The 26,280-nt window shown below is 39.2% G+C and overlaps 1 protein-coding gene across 4 annotated transcripts in view; it reads left to right on the forward strand.

Moving 5' to 3' along the window:
• The window catches only part of phf21b (PHD finger protein 21B), a 61,402-nt gene that overhangs the window by 18,658 nt on the left and 16,464 nt on the right, over positions 1 to 26,280 (forward strand). For 2 of the 4 annotated variants that reach the window (XM_008400869.3, XM_008400871.3), the window contains exon 2: positions 16,691 to 16,735. In XM_008400869.3, the coding sequence (XP_008399091.1) occupies positions 16,691 to 16,735 (45 nt within the window). Of the gene's footprint in view, positions 1 to 5,613; positions 5,897 to 15,206; positions 15,913 to 16,690; positions 16,736 to 26,280 lie in introns of those variants that run through there. The other 2 variants (XM_081604187.1, XM_081604189.1) reach the window with 2 other exon arrangements.

The following is a 26,280-nucleotide window of genomic DNA, read 5'->3' on the forward strand; positions in this document are numbered from 1 at the left end:
TTATCTTGAATACCTTTTTATTATTATTATTATTTTATTTCTGTTTCATTTTACTTTTTACTTTTATTCTATTATGTTTATTCCAGTTCATCCGAATTCTTAGTCTAAGTTTTATTCAGATTTTTGTCCCTGTTTGTTATAATTCATTCCAGTTTTATTGATTATTTTTTTATTCTCCCTGATTTTGCTCTGGATAGATTCTACTTTTTTCTAAACCTTTTAAACTTTGCTTTGTTCCTTGTTTTTATTTTAAATAGTTTTTGCTCCTTTTTTTATCCTGATTTTATTCCAGACTTTTGATTTTCATCAGATTTTTATCCTGGTATTAAAGCATTGACTTTAGATAAATCTAGAAGACATTGCAGTAACGTCTTTAAATTCTCCGTCTGGTCTGACAGAGCTGCAGTGAAACCTGTTATATGTGTAATTAATCGTCCCTCAGCTCCAGCTGTGCTGATCAGACAGTAAATCCACAGCTGGATCTCTGCTCAGACGTTTGCTCTCAGGTTCGGAGTGAAAATGTGAAAGAGAGGGGGGGGGGGAAAGTGGTTCTGTGAGTCACTCACCTAAAAATATCAGGCGTGCAGCTTCAGTTCTTCCTGCCGGGTTGCGCTGACCTGTGAGTCAGCGCTCCAGCTGGAGTCGGCGCTCCGAGGAGGGAAACCTGCCGGAGAGGACAGGATGGGAGCGGGTCGGGCCCAAAATGGCCGCCGCGACCAGAACTGTAACTTAGAATGAGGAAATTATTGAACCGTAACATTGAAAATGCAGCAATGAGAACATCAGTTTAAGATTTTTTAACATTTCCAGTTGAAGTTTTTGCTACCTGATATAAACAGACTAAAATTCTGGACATTGTTTTCCTCTGCAGACGCATTCCTGATCAGTTTCTCTGTTTTTAGTCGTTAAAAAACCACAAAGCTGCAGAGCGAGTCTTCATGCAAACACTTCCACATTCTGATTGATTCTCTCTGTGATGCTGCATCTTTAAAAATTCAGATAAAACTGTTTTATATATGGAAGCTAAAAACAAGCTTGCTTCTGCCTGTTAGCTGGAAATTTTTAGCATTTCTGTGAACCTTAGTAAGGTGCTCGGTTTTCTTTGAACTTCAGTTCAAGAATGTTACAAATTGTTCCCATCCAAGCACAGGTGGCTTTTTATTTACGTGGGTAAAATTATCTTTTTTTTTTGCAGTAGAATATGTTAAATATTTCCGACAAAACAGGAGTAGATTTCCTCCCAAAAAAAACAGAAATTTTGAGACTAATCTCATATTTTGTAGAAAAAAATGTGAAAAGTTCTGGGCTTACAAAGCAGAAAAATTTTTACTTTTGGAAATTTTCTAAGTTTTAAAAGTCAAAACAAATTCACTCAGAAATTTCCACGTTTTTGTCTAGAAGATTTCTGAGATTAATCTCAAAGTTTTTGTTTTTTTGACAGAAATGTACTCATCGTTTTTTTTCTATCTACAGTGAATGCAACATCCTAATAATCGTGTTTAAAGTTGTTTTAGTAAAGATTGGGACGACTGAAAAAAGTAAAAATTTTGACTTTAATTGGACATTTTTCCACTTTAATCTCAGAATTCTGACTAGAATCCCAGGATTCCAGCTGTTTTTCTTAGAGTTCTTTTGCTCCAGATTGTTATTTCTCCTCCGTACTTTTGACTCAAATTTTTGACCGTCACGTAAAGTTTGGACACTGTTGGGATAAATCATTCCAACATGGCCGCCCATCTTAAACCTGGCTGCTGTTGATGTTTGCAGAGTCGTGGTTCTGTTAATCCAGGCTGAACTCGTTGTGGATCAGAGCAGCAGCTTCTTCTCTCTCTGCTGCAGCCAGAAGATGGCATGATTCAGTTTCCTGTTCTGCCTCTATTAATAACCGCCATGTTTTAATAGTGAAAGTCTGTAAATAATCACCGTCTCTCTTGTCTGAATGCAACAGGACCATATTTCTCTGTTAGTTCAAGGCCGATTCTCTGATCTGAGGTTAGATTTAGGGGAGGAACCAACAGAATGGAGGTGAATCGTTCTTCAGAGGGAAAATAATCCATTTGCTTAATCACGTCTCTTAAAGTGTGCAGCCAAGTTGCCTGGTAACCGAACGGCAGCAGAAACGGTCGACTTGGAGTCGTATTTAACAAAAGCAGCAGGCGCAGTGTTTAAATGCTGACGTGTTCAAGGCCTGAACACACACAGAGCTGCTCGAATCATTCTGCTTTTATCCTCCAGAGAACACGACTGTTGCCTTGAATCTTTGTCCTTCTGGCTGAGTGAAGCAGCTTTGGCTGCTCTGGGATCAGTTTATCCGGTTTCCATGAATCATTGAAGACCATTTGTTAGTTCTAATAATTCTTTCAAAATTGTATTTTCCAGCTTTTTAGGAAGTAGTAGACCCCTCCTTGTTTCATATTGATGATTTCTCTTTCAGTTTATCTCATAATTATGATGTTGATGCCTTGACTTAGGAGTAATTCCCAAAGATAAACAACATTTTCATTTTGGGTCAAATGAAGATCATAAATGCTCTTAAAGGGCCGGTTCTGCCAGAATGTATTGATAAAACCCATTACAAAATACTCATCTCTGCGTTCATTGAGTACTTCTTCAATTTAAATAAAACTGAACATCTTTGGCTCCCTCCAGGATTTTATGATTTTCTTCTTTCGTTTGTTTTTGCAATCTAATTCTTGATTTTTTTTTTTTGAGCTACTTTAAGAATATTTGCAAGAATTTTTTGTGATATTCGTATGACTGTAAATGTGAATTTTTGTCGCTAACGGACGATAATTTAAGGCTGAGGTAGCAGAAGTAGAAGGAAACACTGCCACCTGCAGGTTGGAGTTGGCATTGCTTAAACCAGTGGTCCCCAAACTACGGCCCGCGGGCCGGATCCGGCCCGCCTCCACATTTGGTACGGCCCCCTGAACAATACCAGAGAGCATTTAGATTTTTTTTTCATATACCGTATTTTCCGGACTACAAGCTGTTTATATGCGGATTTTTCTTCAACCACCAGGGGGCTCTTTAGCAGGAAGTGAATCATTGGAAGTCTGGTTACTTGCGCGCCAACATTGAGCCCACAAACAGCAAAATGAGTAAGAAACAGATCAGATGTCTTTTGAAAGTTTTTTTACAAAGGGGAAAAGGCCCAGAGAAGAGACAGGAGGATGGATTTATCCCGTACCGGTAGGTGAGTCCCACATTACAAGCAGCTCTGCGTAACATGCGCGACCGGCTGCTAATGAGGCAATGAAGCTTCAAGCTGCTTCGTCATGTAGAGACCAAGCAGGCTGTGGATATAAGCAACACACCTCGGGTGTCGTTGTCTCTCATCACTCCTTGATGGGACCGTCTGGTTGCAGAGAAACAAGCTCACGGCTCCCGTTAATCATCGTGAGTTAAAATTTTCACGAAAGTAAAATGTTCGTTTTTGTGGCGCATCTGTATCTTATTTCAATGGGATATATAAACGTTACCATAGCGACCAGGGTCAGAGCGTTTGGGCAGTGGTTGAGAGGAGAGGAGTAGAGCTTCGGCCGATTCTCCAAACCTCTGTGACCACAGAGCTGATAAAAGTACAACTGGTTCGATTGGTTCGTGTTCAGCCACACGGCACGAACCGATTCCAGTCACGAACATCCCGATTCCAGAGGATAATCCAGTAAAACCCCCAACATAGCGGGAATTTAGAATAAGCAAACACGGATGACGATGTAGTAGCAATAGTGATAGTTTGTGGAGTCATTTTAGAGATAAAAGACGTAATAAAAAGAAAAGGCGGTGGATAAAGACGACGGGAGCAGCCGCTCTATTTGCTGCATTATGATTTGGAGGTGAATATGTTTTTTCATGATTAACATTTTTACCTGAATAAACATAATAATGACCTTTAGATTTAATAATAAACATTTCCACATATGATCTCCGATATCCACTGGACTCTCAGTTGCGCGATATGTCAGCTGTTTGGGATTCCCCTATGTCACCGCGCTTTTTGATTGGCTACCTGTCACATTCAACAGGTTGTGTTCGCGTTCCCAGTCAGGGAAAAACCCACAGGCTGCGATAAAAGGGCCAAGACGACCCAAATAGGGCATATTCAGTATTTAGTGGGAACACCAACATGCAGAAGCCTTATCTGACGGTTCATCCCCCCTCCCCCTCTCCCGGGCTGCAACAAAATGTCCAAGTCTTGACCGGGCCGCGGTAATAAAAAGGTTGGGGACCACTGACTGATTTAGCACATGCTAGTAGCAACACGAAGGATCAGCACTTTTACTGTTACAGTTACCGTTCAGAAACTACCATAATCAGTTCTGTTAAATCTAATCTTGGCAACTTTTTCTTTTTCAACCCTAATAAATGTGATATTCAATTGACCTGTTATTACTCAAATTTCGGGTGTCCGCCCCCCTCTGCTGCTGCTGCATTGTTGTGGAAAACCTGGAGCGGCAGAGATATCCGAGGCTTAGATGTGCATGTGTACTGGTTTAAAAAACAAAAAAAACTTTGGGGTTGTGGCTTATAGTCCGGTGCGGCTTATAGTTTGGAAAATACGGACTATAATCCTTCCTGGATTTTTTTCTGTGAAGAACCCAGAAAGGATTATTTGATTGTGCTTTCTGGAAAACTATATATTTTTTACATTTAGGCACTCCTGCAATCGTCTTTTTCTGTTACAAACTGACTCCGGCCCCCCACGAGAGAAGGAAAAAGTTATGTGGCCCTCACAGGAAAAAGTTTGGGGACCCCTGGCTTAAACTAAATGCGTTCAACTATTTTTGTGGAAACTTTGCAGAAAACTTAATTACACATTCACTCAATAAAAACAGGAATCTGTTGATTTTTGCATGAATTTGTGCGATCGTGGATTGATGTAATTTGGCAACACATAAAATCTGCTTTGATTTGATTGATTTAAAATATTTGAACAAGTGACTGAGACCTGAGAGACTGGGATCCAAGACTTTTACGTTGCTAGGCAACAGTGCCACTAACCACAGATTTTTAATTGGACTTGGGTCTGGACTTTGACTAAGCCATTATTGCCTCAATATTACTGAATAATTTTGTTTGTTTTATTTGTTGCTTTTGGTTTATTTTAGATAATAACATCTTCCAGTAAATGTTATTTACAAAATTAAAGATTATTGGTCTTTGATGAGGCAATTGGTTACTTAAATGGTCTCTAAACAACAATATTATTGTTTGTTGCATCAATTTCTATTTATTATCCAGTACATTTGCTACCAAAACCCTAGTGTGAATATTTTTGCAGGAAGCTGCAGCAAACCACAGGATAAAAGCCTGTTTTTGTACTTTTTTTCATCTTCTTTTCTGGTAATATCAGTAGATTTCTGGTTTAAAACAGACAAGTAGTTGATATTGAATAATTGAGACTCTTGTCGGTTTTTTATTTGTTTTAAACTTCCTGTGATGAAGAGCAGCTGGGTGTGAAATCTCATCATCCGAACTGATTCTGGAGTATTTATGAGCTGCAGCGACGGAGGAAGAGCAGTTTGTCGTCTTCAAACGGTTAAAATGTGTGTTTGCAGGCGAGGAAGAGGAGGGTGATGTTTGGGAGAGGAGGGTGAGGTGTGAAGGTTGGAGGGGGGGGACGTCCTCGCTCTGGCAATCGGCGGCTAACAAAGAGCGCCGCGTAACGAACGGGACTTTAATTTGTTTTTCTGACAAGGTCGGCGAGAGTGATGGCTCTCAGCAGCAGGAGGAGGAAGAGGAGGAAGAGGAAGAGTGATGATGGGAGACCTGAGGCAGGATGGGGGGCAGGAAAATCAACCAGGAAGTCATTTCTCCTATTTTAACTGAGTGCATGTAAACGCATCAAAGCTGATAGCGAGGAGGAAAGAAGGAGGGAAGAATGGACCGACTGGTGAGATGCTACGCCGTCTCCATGGCAACAGACTGAGGATGCTCATGGATGCTGGAATATTTTGATGATGGAGGAACTTCACTCAGTCGTTGGCGTTTGATGTTTGAAGCCGTGTTGATATGGAATATTCTGGAAAACATCCTGGAGTCTAAATCTAGAATTTGGCTGCTGACCCAAATCGGCCTGATTGGTTCTGACCGGCAGCCGACTGGTCTGAAACAAAAAAATCTGTTTTTATTATCGTTAAATTCTCTCACTTCTGATCCCAAAGCTTGTCAGTGTGGAAGCCGTTACCCAGGCAACGTGTTTTAATGTTTATTTTCAGAGTCTTTGAGGTGGTTTAAAAAGGAAGTTGGAGAAATCAAAGTGATTTTTACTTTTGATTCTGGATTTGGAGCGAGAGGAAGGTTTCACTCACACTAGTCCTGTTTAGTCCGCTTTAATCCAGCTCTAGTTTGTTTAGAAAGTCCGGTTCGTTTGTGGAGGTGTGACTGTGTGATTCAGCACTGTAAAAAATGAACTCTGGTCCGCCTCGGTTTGGTTCAGTTGAAGTCACACTCTGGTGTGGTGTGAACGCCAAGTGGACTAGACGCCGCTTCTAAAGCAGGGAGTGGACAGCAGTTCAGGGCATTCTGGGCAAATAGAACCAAAACAAACGTCTGAGTCTAGTGTTAGCAAGAGAAATGGCTCATAACCTTTTACCAAAGACGAAAGAGAAATCCTACAGCCGCTAAAATCTGACGCCGCTCCATTTTTGTTTACATTTTGCGAAGAAGGAAGTTGTGTTCAGAGTCATCTTCAGAGATTTTTGTGTTGTTTCCTTCAGTGGTTCTTGGTGCAGCGCCTCCACAGGCGAGGAGAGGAATAGTTTTTTTTTTAAGGTGACCTATGCTTCTTTAAACAGGTTAGCATAGCTCTGTGTTATCACACAATGATATTTTAGTCATTTCAGAATGAGCTGTTTTATGGCATCTGTCACTCTAAATCCAAACAGCCGGTGGTGGCCACGCCCTCTCACCCCAACTCATCGTTTACACTCAAACATGAACCTAGCTACAAATACATAACCCATACATCTTTAACAAGCATTTGTAGAGCCTCCTGCACAATCAATAATAATGCAGCAAGTGGTTTCTAGATAAGTCAGCAATGATACATTTGTCTTTTCCAGCAGCCATTTTCTTGACTGTTTTTCACCATCTATTCCAGTAAATAAGACATCCAGTGTCTGCATTAAAGGCAGTTATATTTCTAACATATCAATAATCCAGAGGCTGAATGCATTTCCAGCTGTTTGCTGCTGGAGACGTTTGTTCAGCTGGTGATGAACCGCTCTGAGCACGCAGTGTTTCTTCTCCGGGACTCATTTAACCCTGGGCTCAGACGAGGCGATGCGCCGTCTCTGCCCTCTGACACACATTGTGTTTCTACACGCAGTCCGCCTGGGACGCCAGCTGCTTTGTTCGCCGCTCCATGAAAATGTGAGAAAACCAATGAAAGCACAGCAGGATGAGGCTGTTTTTTGTGTGTGAGCTGAATAAAGATGAATTAAAATCAGCAGCCAGTAAGTTTTCTTCCTGTGAAAGCGTTCAAATTAATTCCCTATTACTGGCTTGCTTATCGAGAGCTGCACAGACACAAAGATACAGACAAACAGTGAAAAGCAATTAAAAATAAATGGAGTTTGGGGGAAAAAGTGCCTGAGAGAGCGAGTTCGTCTGCAGCCAACTTTACTTTTTTGTGTTTTTGCTGCTGTGGACGTTTTGTCACCATCCTGGGGCGCCATCAGCCTAAACGGCCAAATTAACCCAATTATTCAGAGCGAGCTGAAGTGGCGCTGCTGCCTTCAGGCGCCGTGGTTTTTCTGAGCGCCGTCCCTGGATGTGTGTGGCGCAGACGCAGTTGGCTTCGGCGCCACACGGCTCCACGTCAGAGAGGTGCTTCGGCGCAATTTTTATTCCCCGCCGTCAAGGAAGAGGCAACAACAGTTCAAAGAAAAGCTGGTTTCCGTAGCAACGTGCCAAATATAACTAGACTCGTTCTCTGCAGTGATGAGGAGTTGTTAGACTGGAGGAGCCAGAATGAGCCGCAGTAAACTGCGGCGGGCGTTTCATCTGCAGCAGTCATGCAGCGCTGCATTTGTCCTGCAGCAGATTTACACAGACTCGAGCACTGGACCCTGAACTCATCATCGCTGTCTGAACAATCAAATCCAGGTCTGATATCTGTCCAAAACCAGCCAACACCAAGTTATAAAGTGAGCTCAGAACTGGTTAAAGACCAGTTTCAAGGTCTAAGGCAGTCTAGTCCATGGCTAGAACTGAAATAAAACCAACAAAGCCATTGGTTACTGTTGTTAATTCAGCTCACAACTAGGCCTCTCACGATAACAAATTTTGCTGGACGATTGTCTAAAAAATTATTGCGATAAACGATAATATTGTTTCAAGACCTTTTGACAGTGATTTAATGGAAATGACTAATAATACACGCGATTTCCTGATAGATGCACCTTATTTTCAAAAGAACACGTAACACTGGAACTGATAAACTAAATAAACAAAACAACCAAAAACAAAATGGATTCTCAGTCTCCATTAACAAAAAAACGTACTTGAATAAAAACTAAACAACATAAAGCCAAAGTCGAAATAAATACTGCATTCAACCAAAAGAGTGCAGATTATTAAGTCTGTATACTATATTGTCCTTCAGTAATCACTAGATTTAAATAGAGAAAATGGACACATCCAACTATCTAATGCAGTAATTCACACTACTTTTTTGCTCCTATTTTCCCCTTATGACAATCTTGGATCATTGGCCGATCTAACCGATCATCCTGCAGTGTGTGGTGTGTTACGGTAGATCGTTGTGGCCGCTCCGATTTACAGTGGGGCAAAAAAGTATTTAGTCAGCCACCAATTGTGCAAGTTCTCCCACTTAAAAAGATGAGAGAAGCCTGTAATTTTCATCATAGATGTACCTCAACTATGAGAGACAAAAGGAGAAAAAAAATCCAGAAAATCACATTTTTGATTTTTAAAGAATTTATTTGCAAAATATGGTGGAAAATAAGTATTTGGTCAATAACAAAAGTTCATCTCAATACTTTGTTATATACCCTTTGTTGGCAATGACAGAGATCAAACGTTTTCTGTAAGTCTTCACAAGGTTCTCACACACTGTTGGTGGTATTTTGGCCCATTCCTCCATGCAGATCTTCTCTAGAGCTGTCATGTTCTGGGGCTGTCGCTGGACAACACGGACTTTCAACTCCCTCCACAGATTTTCTATGGGGTTGACATCTGGAGACTGGCTAGGCCACTCCAGGACCTTGAAATGCTTCTTACGAAGCCACTCCTTCGTTACCCGGGCGGTGTGTTTGGGATCATCGTCCTGCTGAAAGACCCAGCCATGTTTCACCTTCAATGCCCTTGTTGATGGAAGGAGGTTTTTACTCAAAATGTGACGATACATGGCCCCATTCATTCTTTCCTTTACACGGATCAGTCGTCCTGGTCCCTTGGCAGAAAAACAGCCCTAAAGCATGATGTTTCCACCCCCATGCTTCACAGTAGGCATGGTGTTCTTTGGATGCAACTCAGCATTCATTCTCCTCCAAACACGACGAGTAGAGTTTTGACCAAAAAGTACTACTTTGGTTTCATATGACCATATGGTATTCTCCCAGTCATCTTCTGGATCATCCAAATGCTCTCTAGCAAACTTGAGTCGGGCCTTGACATGTACTGGCTTAAGCAGGGGGACACGTCTGGCACTGCAGGTTTGAGTCCCTGGCGGCGTAGTGTGTTACTGATGGTAGCCTTTGTTACTTTGGTCCCAGCTCTCTGCAGGTCATTCACTAGGTTCCCCCATGTGGTTCTGGATTTTTGCTCACCGTTCTTGTGATCATTTTGACCCCACAGGGTGTGATCTTGCGTGGAGCCCCAGATCGAGGGAGATTATCAGTGGTCTTGTATGTGTTCCATTTTCTAATAATTGATCCCACAGTTGATTTCTTTACACCAAGCTGTTTACCTATTGCAGATTCAGTATTCCCAGCTAGGTGCAGGTTTATAATTTTGTTTCGGGTGTCCTTTGACAGCTCTCTAGTTTTGGCCATGGTGGAGTTTAGAGTGTGACTGTTTGAGGTTGTGGACAGGTGTGTTTTTTACTGATAACGAGTTCAAACAGGTGCCATTAATACAGGTGAGGTCAGAGGAGCCTCTTACAGAAGAAGTTACACGGCTGTGAGAGCCTGAAATCTTGCTTGTTTGTTGCTGACCAAATACTTATTTTCCACCATATATTGCCAATAAAATCTTTAAAAATCAGACGATGTGATTTTCTGGATTTTCTTTTCTCCTTTTGGTCATAGTTGAGGTTTATGATGAAAATTACAGGCCTCTCATCTTTTTAAGTGGGAGAACTTGCACAATTGGTGGCTGACTAAATACTTTTTTGCCCCACTGTAAATCAGGGGTTTTCCCCAACTGGGAGCTTAACGCAGCCCGTTGAATGTGACAGGTAGCCAATCAGAAAGCGCGGATTCTCCTCTGCGCTTCTGAGGGGAAATTACGGCGGGCGGACATCGGAGATGATTTGTGGAAACATTAATGTTTATTCAATGTTTTGTGCAAAGAATATAGAAATGACAAGGGGAGACGTTGGAGCCAAATTGCTAACTCAGTTGATAAACCCCGTAACTTTTCAGCTGTTCTTTGTTAACGTGACATAAATAGGTTATAGTGATTTTCATTCAGTCAGGACTTTACGCTGACTCTAGCCACATGCATCACAGGTAGATTCTAGTAAAGCATTGATTAATGCCTGATTTTAAAATTAGTTAACTGGACTTGTAGCCATTATTTTGTGCCCATGTGTCTGGACACCACACAGCACGACGAACCCGATCGAACCGTTATACCTAGGATTTCTGTCAGCTAAGGTGTCTGTCAGGGTTTGAAAATGGGCCGACAACTCGTGTAGTGTGCGTTGGACATTAGACCAGGGGTGTCAAACTCCAGTCCTCAAGGGCCGCTCTCCTGCAGTTTTTATATGTGCCACAGGTACAAAACACTGGAATGAAATGGCTTAATTACCTCCTTCTTGTGTAGATACGTTTTCCAGAGCCTTGCTAATGACCTAATTATTCTATTCAGGTGTGGTGCAGCAGAGGCACATCTAAAAGTTGCAGGGCAGCGGCCCTCCGGGACTGGAGTTTGACACCTGTGCATTAGACTAAGGAAATGAGGAAGGGAGGGTCAGTGGAGAGCATCGGAGCCTTTTTTCATTCAGTGTCAACAGAAAGAAAAAAATGCCGGAAGAGACAATAAAGACGATAATTAAAATGAGGTTGACAGGTTTAATTTATGGTCCGATTAATTGATTTATCGTTTATCGCGACAGGCCTACTCACAACCAGTACATAAAATATTTCTCTAGGTCAAACCTATATGGTAACATCAGTCAGAAACCAGTGGATTCCCGATTTAAACACCAGTCTGAACCGGCGTTGGCCATATAAAATAAAATGGCATTTTTGATTTTGATTTTTTTTTTATACCAGATCTGATTTACAATTTTATTTTTCTCTTGCTTTCTTTTCAAAAAAGGAAAATATTTTCAAAAAGTGCCGTCTGTGAGTCATACAACTGAGAATGTTTAATTCCTGGAAAGTTGCGAGAAAAAAATAGTTTTGATGGGGGGAAAAATAATCTTGGATGTTTTTTCTTTTATTATTTTTATTCATGTTGAACTTCCCATAACACTACTGCTTCATTCTCCTAATATTACAACTTTATTCTGGTAATATTATGACTTCATTCAAGTAATTAATAAAGACAAAACATAGTCAAGCCTTATTATTACATTGTAGAGTTAACCTGAATTTAAAGTCCAAATAAATAGAAGCTGTAAAACACGCTTGTCTGACAAGATGGCCGCCCTGCACTATGGAAACACAAGGAGTGGATTGTTGAAAAAATATCACAATTATCCAAAAATTAAATCTTCAAAAACCAGAAATTTGATTATCGCCCGGTCCTGGTCTGAACCTGGAAACTTACAAACCAATTCTTAGTCATTTAAAACCAATCGGAGACACTTGCATCAAATCAAAGTCCAAAATGAAGGTTAAGCTGGAATAAATCGATCTGAAACAGAACACTGGTTGCTTTAAAATCAAGTCATGTCTAAAGTTTATCTCACATATGAACCAAACTGGTCCAGAACCAGTTTAAACTCAGTTTGAAACCAGTTTGAAACCAGGCTACTGGAACAGGCAGGAGCTCAAAAAACCTTTCAGATTTTGAATAAATGAGTTTGGAGTTGTTTTAAAAGCAGAAAAACAGAATTTAACTGTAAATTTAATGAATTAATCAAACAGATAATATTGCTTTTAAACAGAATAGATCTTAGACATTTTGCTCTAATTGGATAAACAGTTGGATTATGGCTCAGATTAATCCAGCTCTGACCATTTGATGAAAGAAACCTGTTTCAGTTTGAAGTTTTTTCTTTCCTCTGTCGACGTCTTCACCCGAAATGTTTACACAAACCGAACTCGGCTTCATTTTCTGCAGGTTTCTTCAGGGAGATATTGATCTGGAATAAAGCCGCTGATGAAATGAACCGAAATGAGAATGAAATCTCTTCCAGTGGTGTTTAATGTTTCAGGCTGCAGTGAGAAACTCTGCAGAGATTGAGTCAGAAAATTGCTTCTTCAGTAGAAACCGGAGTTCAGTGAAAATTGGAATCCTGTGAAACATTATGTGCTGGAACATTACACGGAAATGATCAAAGCTGGGAGGAATTGCTCTTGTTGGAAAACTGAATGAGGAGCACAAAGGCTCCATTTCACTCCTAAAACTCTTTCTGTGGGAGAAAAGCCGAAGCAAACAGACTCCACCTGCAGGTTTCAAAAACACGCTGAGAGGATTCCAGGAAGCGTTCCTGTTGTTTCGATTCAGGCTTAACACCTCCATGTTTCTAAATGACGGCTTTAGTGTGATTCACAGCCATTGTTCAGGCAGGTGAAGCCGACAGGAGTGACGGGACGATAATGATGTAAAAGCTTGAAAGAGCTTCGGCTGAGAGCTGCGGCTTTTAGTTAAAGGTCTGAACAGAGCGGCTCATTACGCCCATCAACGTCCAGTTTTACCTCCAGATCCGATTCACTTCGTCTTAAATCCATGAAAAAATGTCAGATTATCAGTAAGAATAATCCAAAAATCTGTCGGTAAAGGATGCAAAACCACTTATTTATCTGACCATGTTTTACGTATTTGGACATTAATATGCTAAAATAAATCTCTAAACGTTTTCATAAACCTGGAATCTGCAACATTTACAACCTAAAGAGATGTTTTTACTCTCCGCCCAGCAAAATAAAACTCATTTAAAAAAGACAACTTATAATTTTAGATGCATATCTACTACAGAAAATTTGCAATTGAATTTCCACAAAGAATGACACTAAAAGTATCAATAAAATGCTTTTTTAAAATGTTTTTCTTGACAATCTACATCATTTTCTGTCCCACTTTTCAAAAAGTTATGTTTATTTTTATTTTAAATCCTAAAAATATAAATGAAATTGTTTCTTTAAAGACTACAACAAATTTGGTAAAGTAGATATTTATCTAAATTTATAATTTACATATATTATAAGTTGTTTTGTGGTCTGATAGCAAAACAATTATTTATTTATAAATGTTGCAGATCCTTGGTCTAGTCAAATCCCAGATTAGAACTATAAGAAACTCCTCAAACAGCTGAGGAGCAAACATTTTACATTTTCAGTTTTTAACTAAATCTTTGTTTTCTAGGACAAAAACCAAACATTACAAGCTGATTTGTCCCAAATATTTCACGGTTGTTGCTGTTTTTTGACATAATTGTCTCAATTTTGAAGTAAAATATGCATTTATAACATAAATATGTTTTGATTTATGTCCTGTAAATACTGTGAACACTTGTAATAAATCATCCAGACTTGATGTCTAATCATGCAAAGAAACGCTGAAATCTTCCCGGTTTTTAAAACTAAATCTGCTTTTTATGCTTTGCAGCGTTCAGACTGCTGACAGGTTTCTCACTCCATAATGATGTCTGATAATAACAGCATCCTCAGGTGTTTCTCCTCCATCAGAGATAACTCTGTCAGCAGGATCTCCGATCAGCCTCTCCAGCCTGTAATGGATTTTTTTTTTTTTTTTTGTCCTTGCTCCTTCGCGTTCAGCCGCAGAGACGGAAGACAATTTCATTTACCTGCAGCTAATGAAAAGCTAGTTTTCAGTGTGATAGTGGGACGCCGCCTTCCTGCCTGCAGCTGAAATGAATGACTGGATCATCTGCAGAGGCCCGTCTGCCGCGCCGTAAACTCAAACCGTTTTCCTGCTGTCTTCCTGACGTTTCAGAGGAAAAACAGGCAGGAGCTGAAAGAGGGAAATCTGGTGAAACCTTCCAGCTCTGAAGGGCTGAGACGGGATGAGTGGGCGCCTTGGCTTTAAAAGCTTTCCTGTTTTTAGTCATTCAGAAGCTAAAACGCAAGAAAAACAACCAGTGAGTGGTTTGTTTGTTTAGTTTAGTCAGGAAGGTGTATGAAGAGTTAAAGTTCAGAAGCATTAAGGTGAAACGAAGGCAAGGCCGCAGAGTTTTCTTAAAGAAAAGCTGATTTGCTTCATTCATCCTTGAGCAGATTATTGGGTTTGTATCTTGGTGTGTTTTGAAACGTGTCTGAAAAGCTTTGGTTTGCAAAACAGATTCATTCCTTTCATTTCTTTGAGTTTGGCAGCAGGAGGAACATTATGGACCCGATGCTGCTGAAAAGATGGGAGCTGATTAAAAGAGCTTTTTATGACGGTCAAATGTCCAGGATTAATGAAGAAACACACTTCTGTCCACCGTCTCTCTCTCTTCTGTCTCTCTATCGTTATATCTCTCTTCTTCTCTTTTTCTTTTCCTCTCTGTTGCTTTTCCTGTCTCTTTCCATCTCTGCTCTGTTTTTGTCTCTTTCATTGTCTCTCAATCTTTCTCTTTTCTGTCTCTACTTCTCTCTTTTTCTCTGTCCATTGCTTCATCTCTTTCTCTTGTCTCTCTCTTCTTTTTCTTTTTCTCTGTCTCTCACCTTCCCTGTCTCTATATGTCATCTCTCTCTCCTTTTCTGTCTTTTTCTCTATATTTCTGTCTCTTTTTTTTGTCCCTTTCTCTCTATCTGGTTGGTTCTCATAGATAGTTATAGGTAATCTTATTGATTTCTTTTTGTGGCCACTTTATTTCTACATTAGTAGAAAATGAAGCCAGGATATAGATCTGAAGCAAAGATTGAGTTCTGTAAAAATCAGTTTCATTATTTTTATTTGGTATTTAGTCGATTTAAAAAAAAAAATATTGGAACCCATGAAGAAGAAAATATTTTTTTGGTATAATTTAGATATTGTAAGGTACCTAAATTGTATTTTATTTGTGTGTGTGATGCGGTTGAAGGGAAAACTTTCAGTTTGTATTTTTTGCTTAAACATTTCTGCTGTAATTTCACAAGATGTTTAGTGGAAGAAAATCTGACACTTTTTCTAATCCTGGGCTGTGATTGTCTTCATGATAAATCTGTTTTGGTGGAAATAATCAGATTTAGTTGTGTTGATAATAATCCTCAGAGTTCTTGGTGTCTTCGTGGCGTAGCGACAGTATCTGAACGAGGCTCTGGTCATTTTCACTGTAACTTCCTCCTGCTGGAGCTGTGAATATGTGTGAGCCACACTTCTAATTGAGCGCCGACATGTGGGCACATGTTTGGTCGTCATGCTGCTGTCGCTCTGGGGACTGGCCTCCTTCCTCCTTCTGCAGCTCCTCACACCTCCTCCACCCATCAGACGGCCGCCTGTAGTTTCCTGTCTCTGACCTCCAACACCGCGGCCCGTGGCAGAAATTACTCCTCAGGCCGGCTTGTCTGGACTCGACCTCTTCTTCGTCTCCTTAATGTAGATCGCTGATGGAAATACTTTTTCTTAGTACGTTTCTTTCTTTTCTAATGTTCTTTTAGTTTTTACCAAATTTTCCTCGTTGGTGTGACTGCATCAACCCTTTTTTAGGGCTTGCATTGGTAGGGATGTGTGATTTTAACATTTTAACACATCAGACCAATATTAACAGCCTATGTTTACTTCCATCTTGTTGCCATTTGTTTCTAGAGGATTGTGGGAAGTTTTAGGCTGCTTTCACAGCAGCCATGTTTAGTCTGCTTTAATCCAGTCCGTTTTGGCAGAAAGTCTGGTTTGTTTAGGGAGGTGCGATCGAGTAATCGAACTCTGATCCGCCTACAAACCTTGATTTCAGTTTAATTAAAGTGAGCTCAGCAAACCACAACACCGTGCTGCTTCCAGATTTCCCCCGTGTGAAAAGCAATGCATACAGAACGAATTTATCAGCCTGACTGTCATATCAGGAAAGAAAATAAATAAAAAGGTAAAGTCTGGACCAAGTTTTTATTTTGCGATCAGACGTTCGGAGCTCGCAGGGTGAGGAAAAGGAAGAGGAGGAGTTCATCAGGAGGAAGGAGAAAATAAATCATTTTATTTCCTGACTGCTCCAAACTCTGCTCTGCCTCCCATTTTCCTGATATTCAGGAATGATTTATGGGAACATTTTGCTCGTCTGGCCTTAGTTGACTTGTGTAGATTAATTCCAGTGGTTTGCAACTGCAGCAGCCAATGAAATCAGGTTTTATGGAGTAAATATTAATCTCTTAAAGTGATTCTGTTCCTGAAGGTGTTCCTCTTTCTTTTACAGAACCAGACGTTGTGCAAAGGCCTCAATGAGCTTCAGAACGGCCAGGTAGGTGAACCCTGCTCTCTTCCTCTGATCAGCGGTGGTTGGCTTACAGGGGACGTGTTATGTACTTCCATTTGGGTCTTAACTGCTTCTAAAAACAGTCTAAATGTTTTGTTTTTTAAAAAAGAACACCAAGCTGTTTTTGGCAATAAGTCAATTATTTATTTATTTTTGGTGTGTGGGAAGTGAGCCGTTTCAAAAACCTCCAGAATGTAACGTCACCAATCAGCATCCACTGCCCGTTACCTAGCAACCGAAGAGGAACTCCAGCACACTTGTTCAGCTGGTTTTACTGCTATACAATGGCTGCTGGAGAAGACAAGTTTTTTTCAAAGATATGCTGTTGTATAATTGCGCATCTGTTTTCAGCTATTTTCGCTTGTGAATGAAAACATTGAGTTTGAGGGCGTGGCCAGCAGCAGCTTATTTCGATTTAAAGTGTCAAGAAGCCAAAATAGGCTAACAGCTCATTTTCTAAGAATGATTATAAGCAAAAAATATAATGACATGTCATAACCTGTTCCACGTTGCATAAATAGGTCACCTTTTAAGTAAAGTTCAAATGAACAGCCACACCTCCTTTTTTCCAAAAATAGTAAAGAATTATTGACATAAAACAAGTTTTTATAAGTTGCTGAAAAGTTACTTGCAAGTTGGTTTTACTGAGATATTTACACTGGAAACTAGACCAAAAGTACGTGGTAAGATTTTGTGTTTTGCGGTAAAATGGATAAAAGACGGTTAATCGTGAGCCTGTAGAGTGCTGTACTTTCAGCGAGCGGCTCTGACGCTCTGCAGCGACTCTCTCCTCAGGCTGCAGACCAGAGGAAGGGAGAAGTGAAAGGATTCATTATCCGTCAGTTTAATTTCAGCGCTGCGATTCATTACGGAGTGGAAGTCGATTCTGGCCTGGCGTTGCGGCTGCGCGGCGTTCTGCAGGAGAGACGAAACCTAATTAAAAGTCTGTGATGGGTGGATAATTGTTGCAGCGCAGCAGCGTGTGTAATTAAGGCTGGATCGCTTTTACAGGTTTATGTTGTAAATATGCATTTTATCTCCTCAGCTGCTTAAAGCAGAATTATTATATAGTTTATGCTTACAACCGTCAAGTTGTAGGAGCTGTTTATATCATTACTGCTGCTGTTGGCTTAAGGAGGTGATTAAAGTGCTCCTTTAGTCTAACAGGAAGCAGAACATCTCTGATGAAAGCAGCAGACTTTTCAACAATTCGCCCAGGTTTGGGTTTCTCTGTGCCAAGATCCTTCAGGAAGCCAAAAGGAGGGAAGAACACCTTCTTCTGTTTCCTCCCTGAGGTGTAATTAGAGCCAATCAGGAAGATCAATTCCAGCATCATAATACAGCAGAGAGGACCTGCTAAATGAGCCAGCTGGTTTCTCGACGTTTAAAGAGGTAGTACCATCTAAAATCAGCTTATTGGAGCTTTAATTGTGTTATAATGTTATTCCCCATCAAAAACAGACCTGGAATATTGCTTTGATTATTTCATGCATGTTTGGGAAAATGCCTGGAAGGACCTAGGATGAAGCTCCTCCCCTACTCAGCTCCTGCAGACTAGCCAGCAACAATTAGCAAACACCTAGTTTAACTGCGCTTCTGCTGAGCTCATTATAGCAGCTACTTCTCAGAGCAACTCTGGTTAAAAAAACATTGTTAAAGGACTAATAAAGGAGCCATGTTGGGATGACATCCTGGAGGCAGAGTTACAGAAAGAGCAGGAGTTTTTAAAGAGACAGAGGCCCAATTTTACAACATTAAGATGCAAAGTCCATTTTGTTTGCCTTTCTTTTTTATACATTCAGCATTTTTTAACTGAAGTTAACATGGTTAGTGAAATCTTGGCATAAAATTTGTAAATCTGTAAATGTCTTCAAATATCAAACCATTTGAATTTAGTTTTGTTATATTTCACATTCAAGTTGAGGCATTTTCAAGTACAATAAAAACAGTTTTAAAAGTCCCAACACCAAGAATACAGCAATTTTCAAAACTAGCCTAGAAAATAAAATAAATGCATTTATTTATTATTTGCTATTATCAGCAGATCACTTTTATTTATTAATTTAGTCAGATGTAATTGTAATGATCTGATCTCAAAGTCAAGCTGTGATCGCTGCAGGTTTTGTCACTTTGTCAGCCTGAAGTGTAAACAGTTTGACAGAAAGCAGAAGTAAAACATGCAGCGCAGGAAATGCGGGCTCAGATCCAGCTGAGATGATGGCCGCCGCCATCAGAGGGTCGAATGGAGAGGAATAAATGTAAGAAAATAACCAGGAGACCCAAAATAATCTTCCTCCTCCTCTTCTAAGCTCCTGTTTTTTCCTTGGAGCACAGAGTGAGAGAAGCTAATCTAAGGCGCCCTGCTGCAGACGTGGAAAGTGTTCACTTCACATCCACTCGGCCAATATTTACCTGCTGGCTCAAACCAAACGGCTGATCCTGGAAGCTGTCGCGTTCAGCGAGGCGAGAAGAAGATAAAAAGAGACTGGCTGCAGAGAAAAGGAGCTTCATACCTGCTAAACAAACACAGATACGCTTTCAGACGGATTCAAAAGTACCAAAACAGTCTGAGGACAAAACTCAACCTTCAGATGTTCCTCTGTTCTTCCTTTAGGCTTCCTCAAGGTTTTTCTTGCTTAAGCAAAAACACTTTTGTCTGAATAAAGGTTGGATAATCACAAACTTTATTTTCCTGGGGCTAGATTTTTTAATTTTCTCAAAAGTGTAGCGTGTGTTTTTCATACTCAACCCCTTTTATTTTGATACCATAAAATAAAATCCGGTAAAATAATCTTTTAATCAATGAATATTTGAAAATGTAACCGTATAACTCCAGATGTCCTCTGAAGGCTTCATGGGTTTGTTATTCCTAGATTACACTGCAAGATTTCCTCGTTTTATAATCTTATGGACGCCTCGATTATCGGGATTAAGGCTCACGTGATTAATCAGTTATTTAAATAATCATAAACCAATTTAGATTAGTTGCTAACTGGTGTTAATTAACCTATTAATTAATTGTCAACACAACAATCATTTTTAATCTGAATACTCCATATAACAATTAATTGATTACTAAATTAGTTAACAATTATTTCAATCGATTAATCGTTTCAGTACCTAGATAGAAACAGTCCCCAAATTGATCAGCAGAAGAAGCCTAATCATCCTTTTCTGATTTAAATAGCTAAAATTATTTTATTTCACCATTATGAACTATTTTCATAAGGAGGTAAACGTGAGCAGAAACGCTGCGGATGCATCAGGAACACCATCTGTTGGGTTATTTTGGGAAAATCGTATCATCTGTCATTCGATGCGTTCGTGTTAACGGATCCTTCTGAGTGATTCAGACTAAAGAAATCATCGCCTCACCCTCCCCTCATGAAGACCACCCACCCCAGTGCATATTGGGATGTTTCCTCTTTGCCCCAGGCTGAAGGAGGGGGGTTGTTGTCGGGCGGAGAGCGTCCCTTTGTCCGCCTCTCGTCCCTCTGGACGCCTGCAGGAAGTTCTCAGATGTCTGCAGAGACGCAGACGGACCCGCCTGCAGATGTTCACGTTTCTTCAACACAAACTGCGTTTTAAAACGATCCCAGAGGTTTCTTTACCTCTGATTTAGTGCAAAAGTTTTCCTCCAGGTAAATGCTGTAAGCATCTGGTTCTGGGATCTTCTGAGAGCGAAACGTCTTTCTGACTCCAGATGTTTCTACTGGTGAATCCAGATTCAGTCTGAACACATCCAGGATCCAGATTAGGATGTTAGTCTGAGTGTTTTTGTGTTTCTGCTCTTTGTCTGCCTCCATTGTCTGCAGGAGTCCATCTGCTGGCCTCCTCTTCCTCCCCCTCCTCTTCCTCACTCCTCCTGGTCCCTCAGTCTGCCTCCCCGTCCTCCCTCCTCTCTCTGAGTTCAGGAACGTCATCAGAAAACTTTATAAATCTTAAACATTTCTTCATTTTGACTGTTTAACACAAACACAGCAGATAGCAACAATTGGGACAGTGGTGGAAAATTTGGAACTATTGACAGACCACATAATTCATAAAATAAAATATATTTTTTCCCCATTTTAAAAAAATGTAATCTCTGTATCAACAAAGATCCAAAACATAAAGAAAGACTTGGGACTGTTGCCTTATTAAAAGAAAAGCAGGAAATTTCCTAATTTTGGGGGCCATCTGCTGTTTTCTATTTTGTTGACAAATATTTACCATTCTTGACTTTTGATCGGGCCACACCGTGAACACCCTAGAATTATAATTATTTTAAAGACGAAACCAGACTGGGCTTATATTTTTATTAAAAAGAGCTTAAAATAAATTAAGTAATCTAATTTCAGCTCAACGTTTTGCGTTTATTTTGTTTGTTTTGATGTTAAAATTAAAATCTGCTTAGTCGTCGACTTTGTGATCCATATGGCAATGAACACAAATTTAAGTTTTTTTAAAGAACAAAAATGTTTTTATGTCCAATCTGTCTGCTTTTTTTTCTCATTTTATTTGGTAAAGGGATTGAGAAAAAAAATATTGCAAAATCAGATCTCCTGTAGCAGTCTGTATCACTGTGGTTTTGAAGAAGCCTCTGACTGAAAACACTGCTGCATTCATTATTATCTTGTTGAGCTCCAGTAATGAAATAATCTGTTGAATAATCCATGGATTAATCAATTTACTGGATACTGTGTGTGAAATCCCAATATTTTTTTTAGGCCAACATCATTTATTTAAATTAATGTAAAAATAAGAGTCGGGTTGTTGCAGCTTCGTCCTGATGAGATGTTTTAGTCTCTTGTTTTTATATTCTTAACATTTCATCTGATTTAAATTTGTACCACCACAGTAAGAGCAGCTACATTTAAATTTTAACTATATCTTTGAGATTTTAATCTAATTTTAGGAAAGTTTTCAGTAATAACTTAAATATTGACCTGTGGAGGTTTTTAAGTTTTTTTTTTTTCTCCAGGTGTTATCCAGAATCCAGCTTTTACTTTCTCCTCCCTCCTGGCTCGTCTGTGTGGAAGATAAAACATTCAATCCATGGCGTTTGCTCAACAGCCGTCCTTAATCCCGGCTAATCCAGGATGTTAAACGGTTGTTTTCTCTGTGGCAGAGCGTGGGGCTCCAAAGCTTCCCAGTTGGACTCCCTCACATCCCCTCTGGTCCGTTCAGATTTCACATTTCCTGAAATAAGATAAACCCCAAATTATTTCCCTAGACAGACACTTAAATAAGTAACTCAAGAACTAAAATAAATAGATTAAATTAAAATATGAAGTTAATTAAATATCCTATCATGCTTTTACAATTTCAGTCAAAAGCGTTTTATTTGAAAGGTGAAATGAATAAAATATTTTATTGTTTGTGATAAAAGTGAATGCTAAGAAAAAAAGATTGTTTAATAAAACACATCATCCGTCCAATCTAAATTCAGAAAGTGAAGATCTTAATGGTGGAGGAAAGCGTTAGAACTGTTTGAGAGCAATAGCTTGGAGAATTAACAAAACGGCAACTAACGGAGGGTTTTAAAAGTTCTCTGTAGTGAACCCAGTCTGCCTGTATCTACACACACTTCAGTCAAAACTGTAATCCAAAAAAAAAAAAATACAAAATCTGGCTGCATTTAGACGGGTGTTTAAATTTCTGCTCCAGTTCTGACCTGCGTTTTTACACTGTTGCACATAGAAAGGTGTTCTGTGTCTCTGTTATAGGAATAGTTTACTTTATATTAGTGAACCGTTCAGTTATTATGCTTGGAAAATCTCTCTTTTCTCCACATAAATTGGTATAAATTTACCCTATTTTCTTATCTGATTAACTTTATGCTCACAAACGACATCTGAGGTCGCCTCAGGAAGTAGACGGTCTGGCCCTTTACTTTCTGCACAGAGGATCTTTGGGGAAAGTAAGAGCTTAAAATTAAAAAAATGTGTTTTCTAACAGGAAAAAAGTCTCATCCTGACAATAATTCCTAACAGTTTTTAAGAGATCTGTGGCTAAAAAAAACAACATTTTTTAGAAAAATACTGAAAAGGTTTCATGCTTTCAGTATGTATAAGATTTTTATTCTGACATATATTTAGTTTAAAATAGTTTCAAATATATCATGTTCAGTTAGAATTAAAACTATTTTTGTCTCATTTGTGAGTTAAAAAAGTGGAAAATGTTCAGTTTCTGATGTATTTTTACACTTTTATGCTCAACTTTAACCTATTCAAGCTCTAATTGAGCCAGTAATTCCTTGTAATACATGGATGAAGCTCCTGTTTTTTATTTTTCTTTATCGTCTGCGGTTAATAAACGCAGATTCACCTCTGCTTAGCGCTTCGTTTCAGATGTAGTTTGACCTTTCCTGCTCCTTGCGGCGGCCGCTGGTCGATATTCTGAGCTTTGGCTCAAGGTTTGAACTGTTGGCTTCACAAATAAATGTTTTCACGACAGCGATGACCTCCAGCCACATCCTGCTGCTGCAGCAGGTCCTGATCCGGCTGTTTGGTTTCTGATCCACGCTGAGGAAACTCCAGACTAAAACAATGAGAAACTTATTATAAAATATGTTGTAAATAAATAAAATAAAAAGACATATAATGAAATGCAAAAAAAATAAACTGAATATATAATAGCGTAATGTGAAATAGTTGTGGTTATAGTGGTAGTAATGATAGTTATGAATTAAAAATAAAAATACAAAAAACTGGCAAATTTAAATTACGTGTCACAAAAGTTATTAAATGAAAAACAAAATAAATTTTTTGTAGTTTTACCTGCTCAGTAATATTTAAAAAAATGTATTAAATCTTTAAAGAACCAAAACATAGAAAAAAGCTTTAGATTGTTGCCATATCAAAAGAAAAACAGACAATTTCTAAACCAGTTTATTTCTGGTTTGTTGGACAAATTTTTACCCTTCTTTACTTGTAGTCAGGGGGCCGATCAAGATGACTTCAAGGGCCAAAAATGGCCCACGGGCCACACTTTGAACACCCCTGCTACAGACGATATGTATATGTTTACACGCCATATACATGGCGTGTAAACATTATTATTGATTTAAAACTGTAAAAAGTTCAAAATAAAGTAGAAAAGTCATAATTGAGTGTGTTATGTAATTAGATTTTTAAACATGTTGGTCGAGATATACAATATGAAATGTTTATAATTGATAAAACAAGATAAATTCATATTGCCAGTAATAATAAAAGTAAAGTTACAGAATAAAACCATAAAAAGAAAGCAGAAATAATAAAATATTTCTCTTGAGCAATGCAGCAGAATCCAAACCACTTCCTAAAACTTCTATTGGACAGGAAATCAAAACGTCCCTTCAGTATAAAAGCCTCCTGCTGACAGAATGAAGACCCCACTCTGAGCTTTTAATTTAGAAACGGGAGTCAGGTGAGATGCCTGAGTGAAATTGAGCTGCTGTTTGTCTTGCCTCAGTGCGGTTGTTGTGGTCAGGACCCCTGCCGCTCCCCTGATGTCTCTACAGTAAAATAAAATCCGAGTTCAGCCCGACTTGAGCGGAGCGGCCATGCTGTTTCGCTCCTAATGAAACCTCGAGTACTGAGCATGAGCTTCGATCATTTAGGCTTTCATTGAGAAGAAAAGCAGACGGCAGCGACGCGGTTTCGATTAAATCCCCGCAGGTCAGCTTGAAGCTAAAAACAACTCATAAGCTTTTCTGACAGCTTTGATTAAAAAGAAAATGGATTTTAGACACACAAAAAAAACTGAACCTGAATGTAGCGGACAGAAAAGGAAATTCTGCTATTTCAAAAGCAAATGTAAACACAACCTGTTGATAAAATGAGACTAAATAAGTTCAGATTCGAGGTGGACAAAACAATAAATTGTGTCAACAAGCTACTAAAACCAGAGACCACGGCTTAATTAAATAGCTTAAATAAATCTGTTTTTTCAAATAATCTGTCTTTTATTCCATGTATTCAACTCAGAATATATGTATTAGGTTAGATTGTTTCAATTTTTGAAGCGTTTAAAGTAAGTTTGACCTTCTGATCATTGTAAGCCGCCTTCATCATCACCACCATGATGGATAATATTTAGACTTTTTTAAAAATAAATTTAGATATATTATTATAACATTCTGCTTTTCACTTTGAACATGAAAGTCAGACGGCTGCTTAGGGCCTCCACACCACCAGGGGGCCCCCAAGAGCATGATTTTATTTTATAGTGATTGATCTAGGCTTATTACAATAACAAAATTGTGGATGATAAATTGCATTAAGCTGTTATTTAAAAAACAAATGTAAATACAACCTGTTGATAAAATGAGACTAAAGTTCAGATTCGAGGTGGACAAAACAATAAATTGTGTCAACAAGCTACTCAAACCAGAGACCACGGCTTAATTATGTTAGTTTGAGACCATTTTTAGTTAATACAATGGTAATAATGCAAGAACACATTTTCAAAGATCAATAAACTTTCAGTTCTAAAGAAGGATTCAACTTTAAGACATTTTAAATTATTTTAAAAAAACAATACAATTAATTAACAAGTCTGTGAACAAAACTGTCCTTTAAAAAAGGGACTAGTTGAGCCGGAAGACTTTTATCATCCAGTTTTTGGTAGAAAGAGAAAAATTTGAAATCATTTGCTTATTTCAATTTATTATATGATTAATTGATTTATTGCAACAGGGCTATTCGAATTCAAAAACACTTTTTTGATCCCAAAGAAAAATTTAAATTTGTTGCAACTCATTTGAGTATAGATGGGCCCTGGATTAAAAATCTGCTCTGGGCCACAAAAAGGTTTGGGCCGGCCCTGACCTAATTGGGGGAAAAAAAGGAAGAAAAATTACATTTTTGCATCAACTTTGTTTCCTTTATTACATCTTTGTATTAAAAGCAGGATTTATCTAAATAATAATCTTAAAGACAAGCTAGATTTTTAAAAGATGATTCTTTGATGTAGTAATAATGTTTTATTGATCGGTTGACCGGGTCGTTGGCATCCTGATATTTCCTTCCCTCGGTCACATTCCGATGAACTCCGAGTAAAAAAAACTGCTGCAGGCGCGTTTGATTTGCATTTAAATGGATTTATTGTCGGGCGGATACTGACCACATGATGTGGGAAATGAATGGAGCGCCGGCCGCCTCCTCGTGTTTGTCTCCCGGTCGCATAATGAACATTTTAATGTGATTGTTATCTGCCGGCGGGCGGGAGAACCGGAGCAGTTAGACTAACAATCAGAGCTGCTTATTATGGAGGCCGAAACGCCGAGGTATTGATTCAGTTCCTGAACAGAATCAAACGGAGGCGACAGTGAAAGGAGTTTTAATCGTCTCTGCAGGGAAGCTGCTGTGAAGGCTGTCAGATTACAGGAAGTTACAAACAAGAAACCGGAAGAGGGCGACGACGGACCGCAGGTTCATTGGTCTCTACTTATGTCCTTCCTTCAGTGTCCTTTCCATCCTTCATTCATTGCTAGTTTGCTTTCTTTTCTTCCATCCTTCCTTCCTTCTTATTGTTCATGTTGGCATCGTTGAAGACGCTCACAG

Source organism: Poecilia reticulata, chromosome 23 (assembly GCF_904066995.2).
Source record: "Poecilia reticulata chromosome 23, P_reticulata-male-v2, whole genome shotgun sequence".
NCBI classification, from domain to species: domain Eukaryota; kingdom Metazoa; phylum Chordata; class Actinopteri; order Cyprinodontiformes; family Poeciliidae; genus Poecilia; species Poecilia reticulata.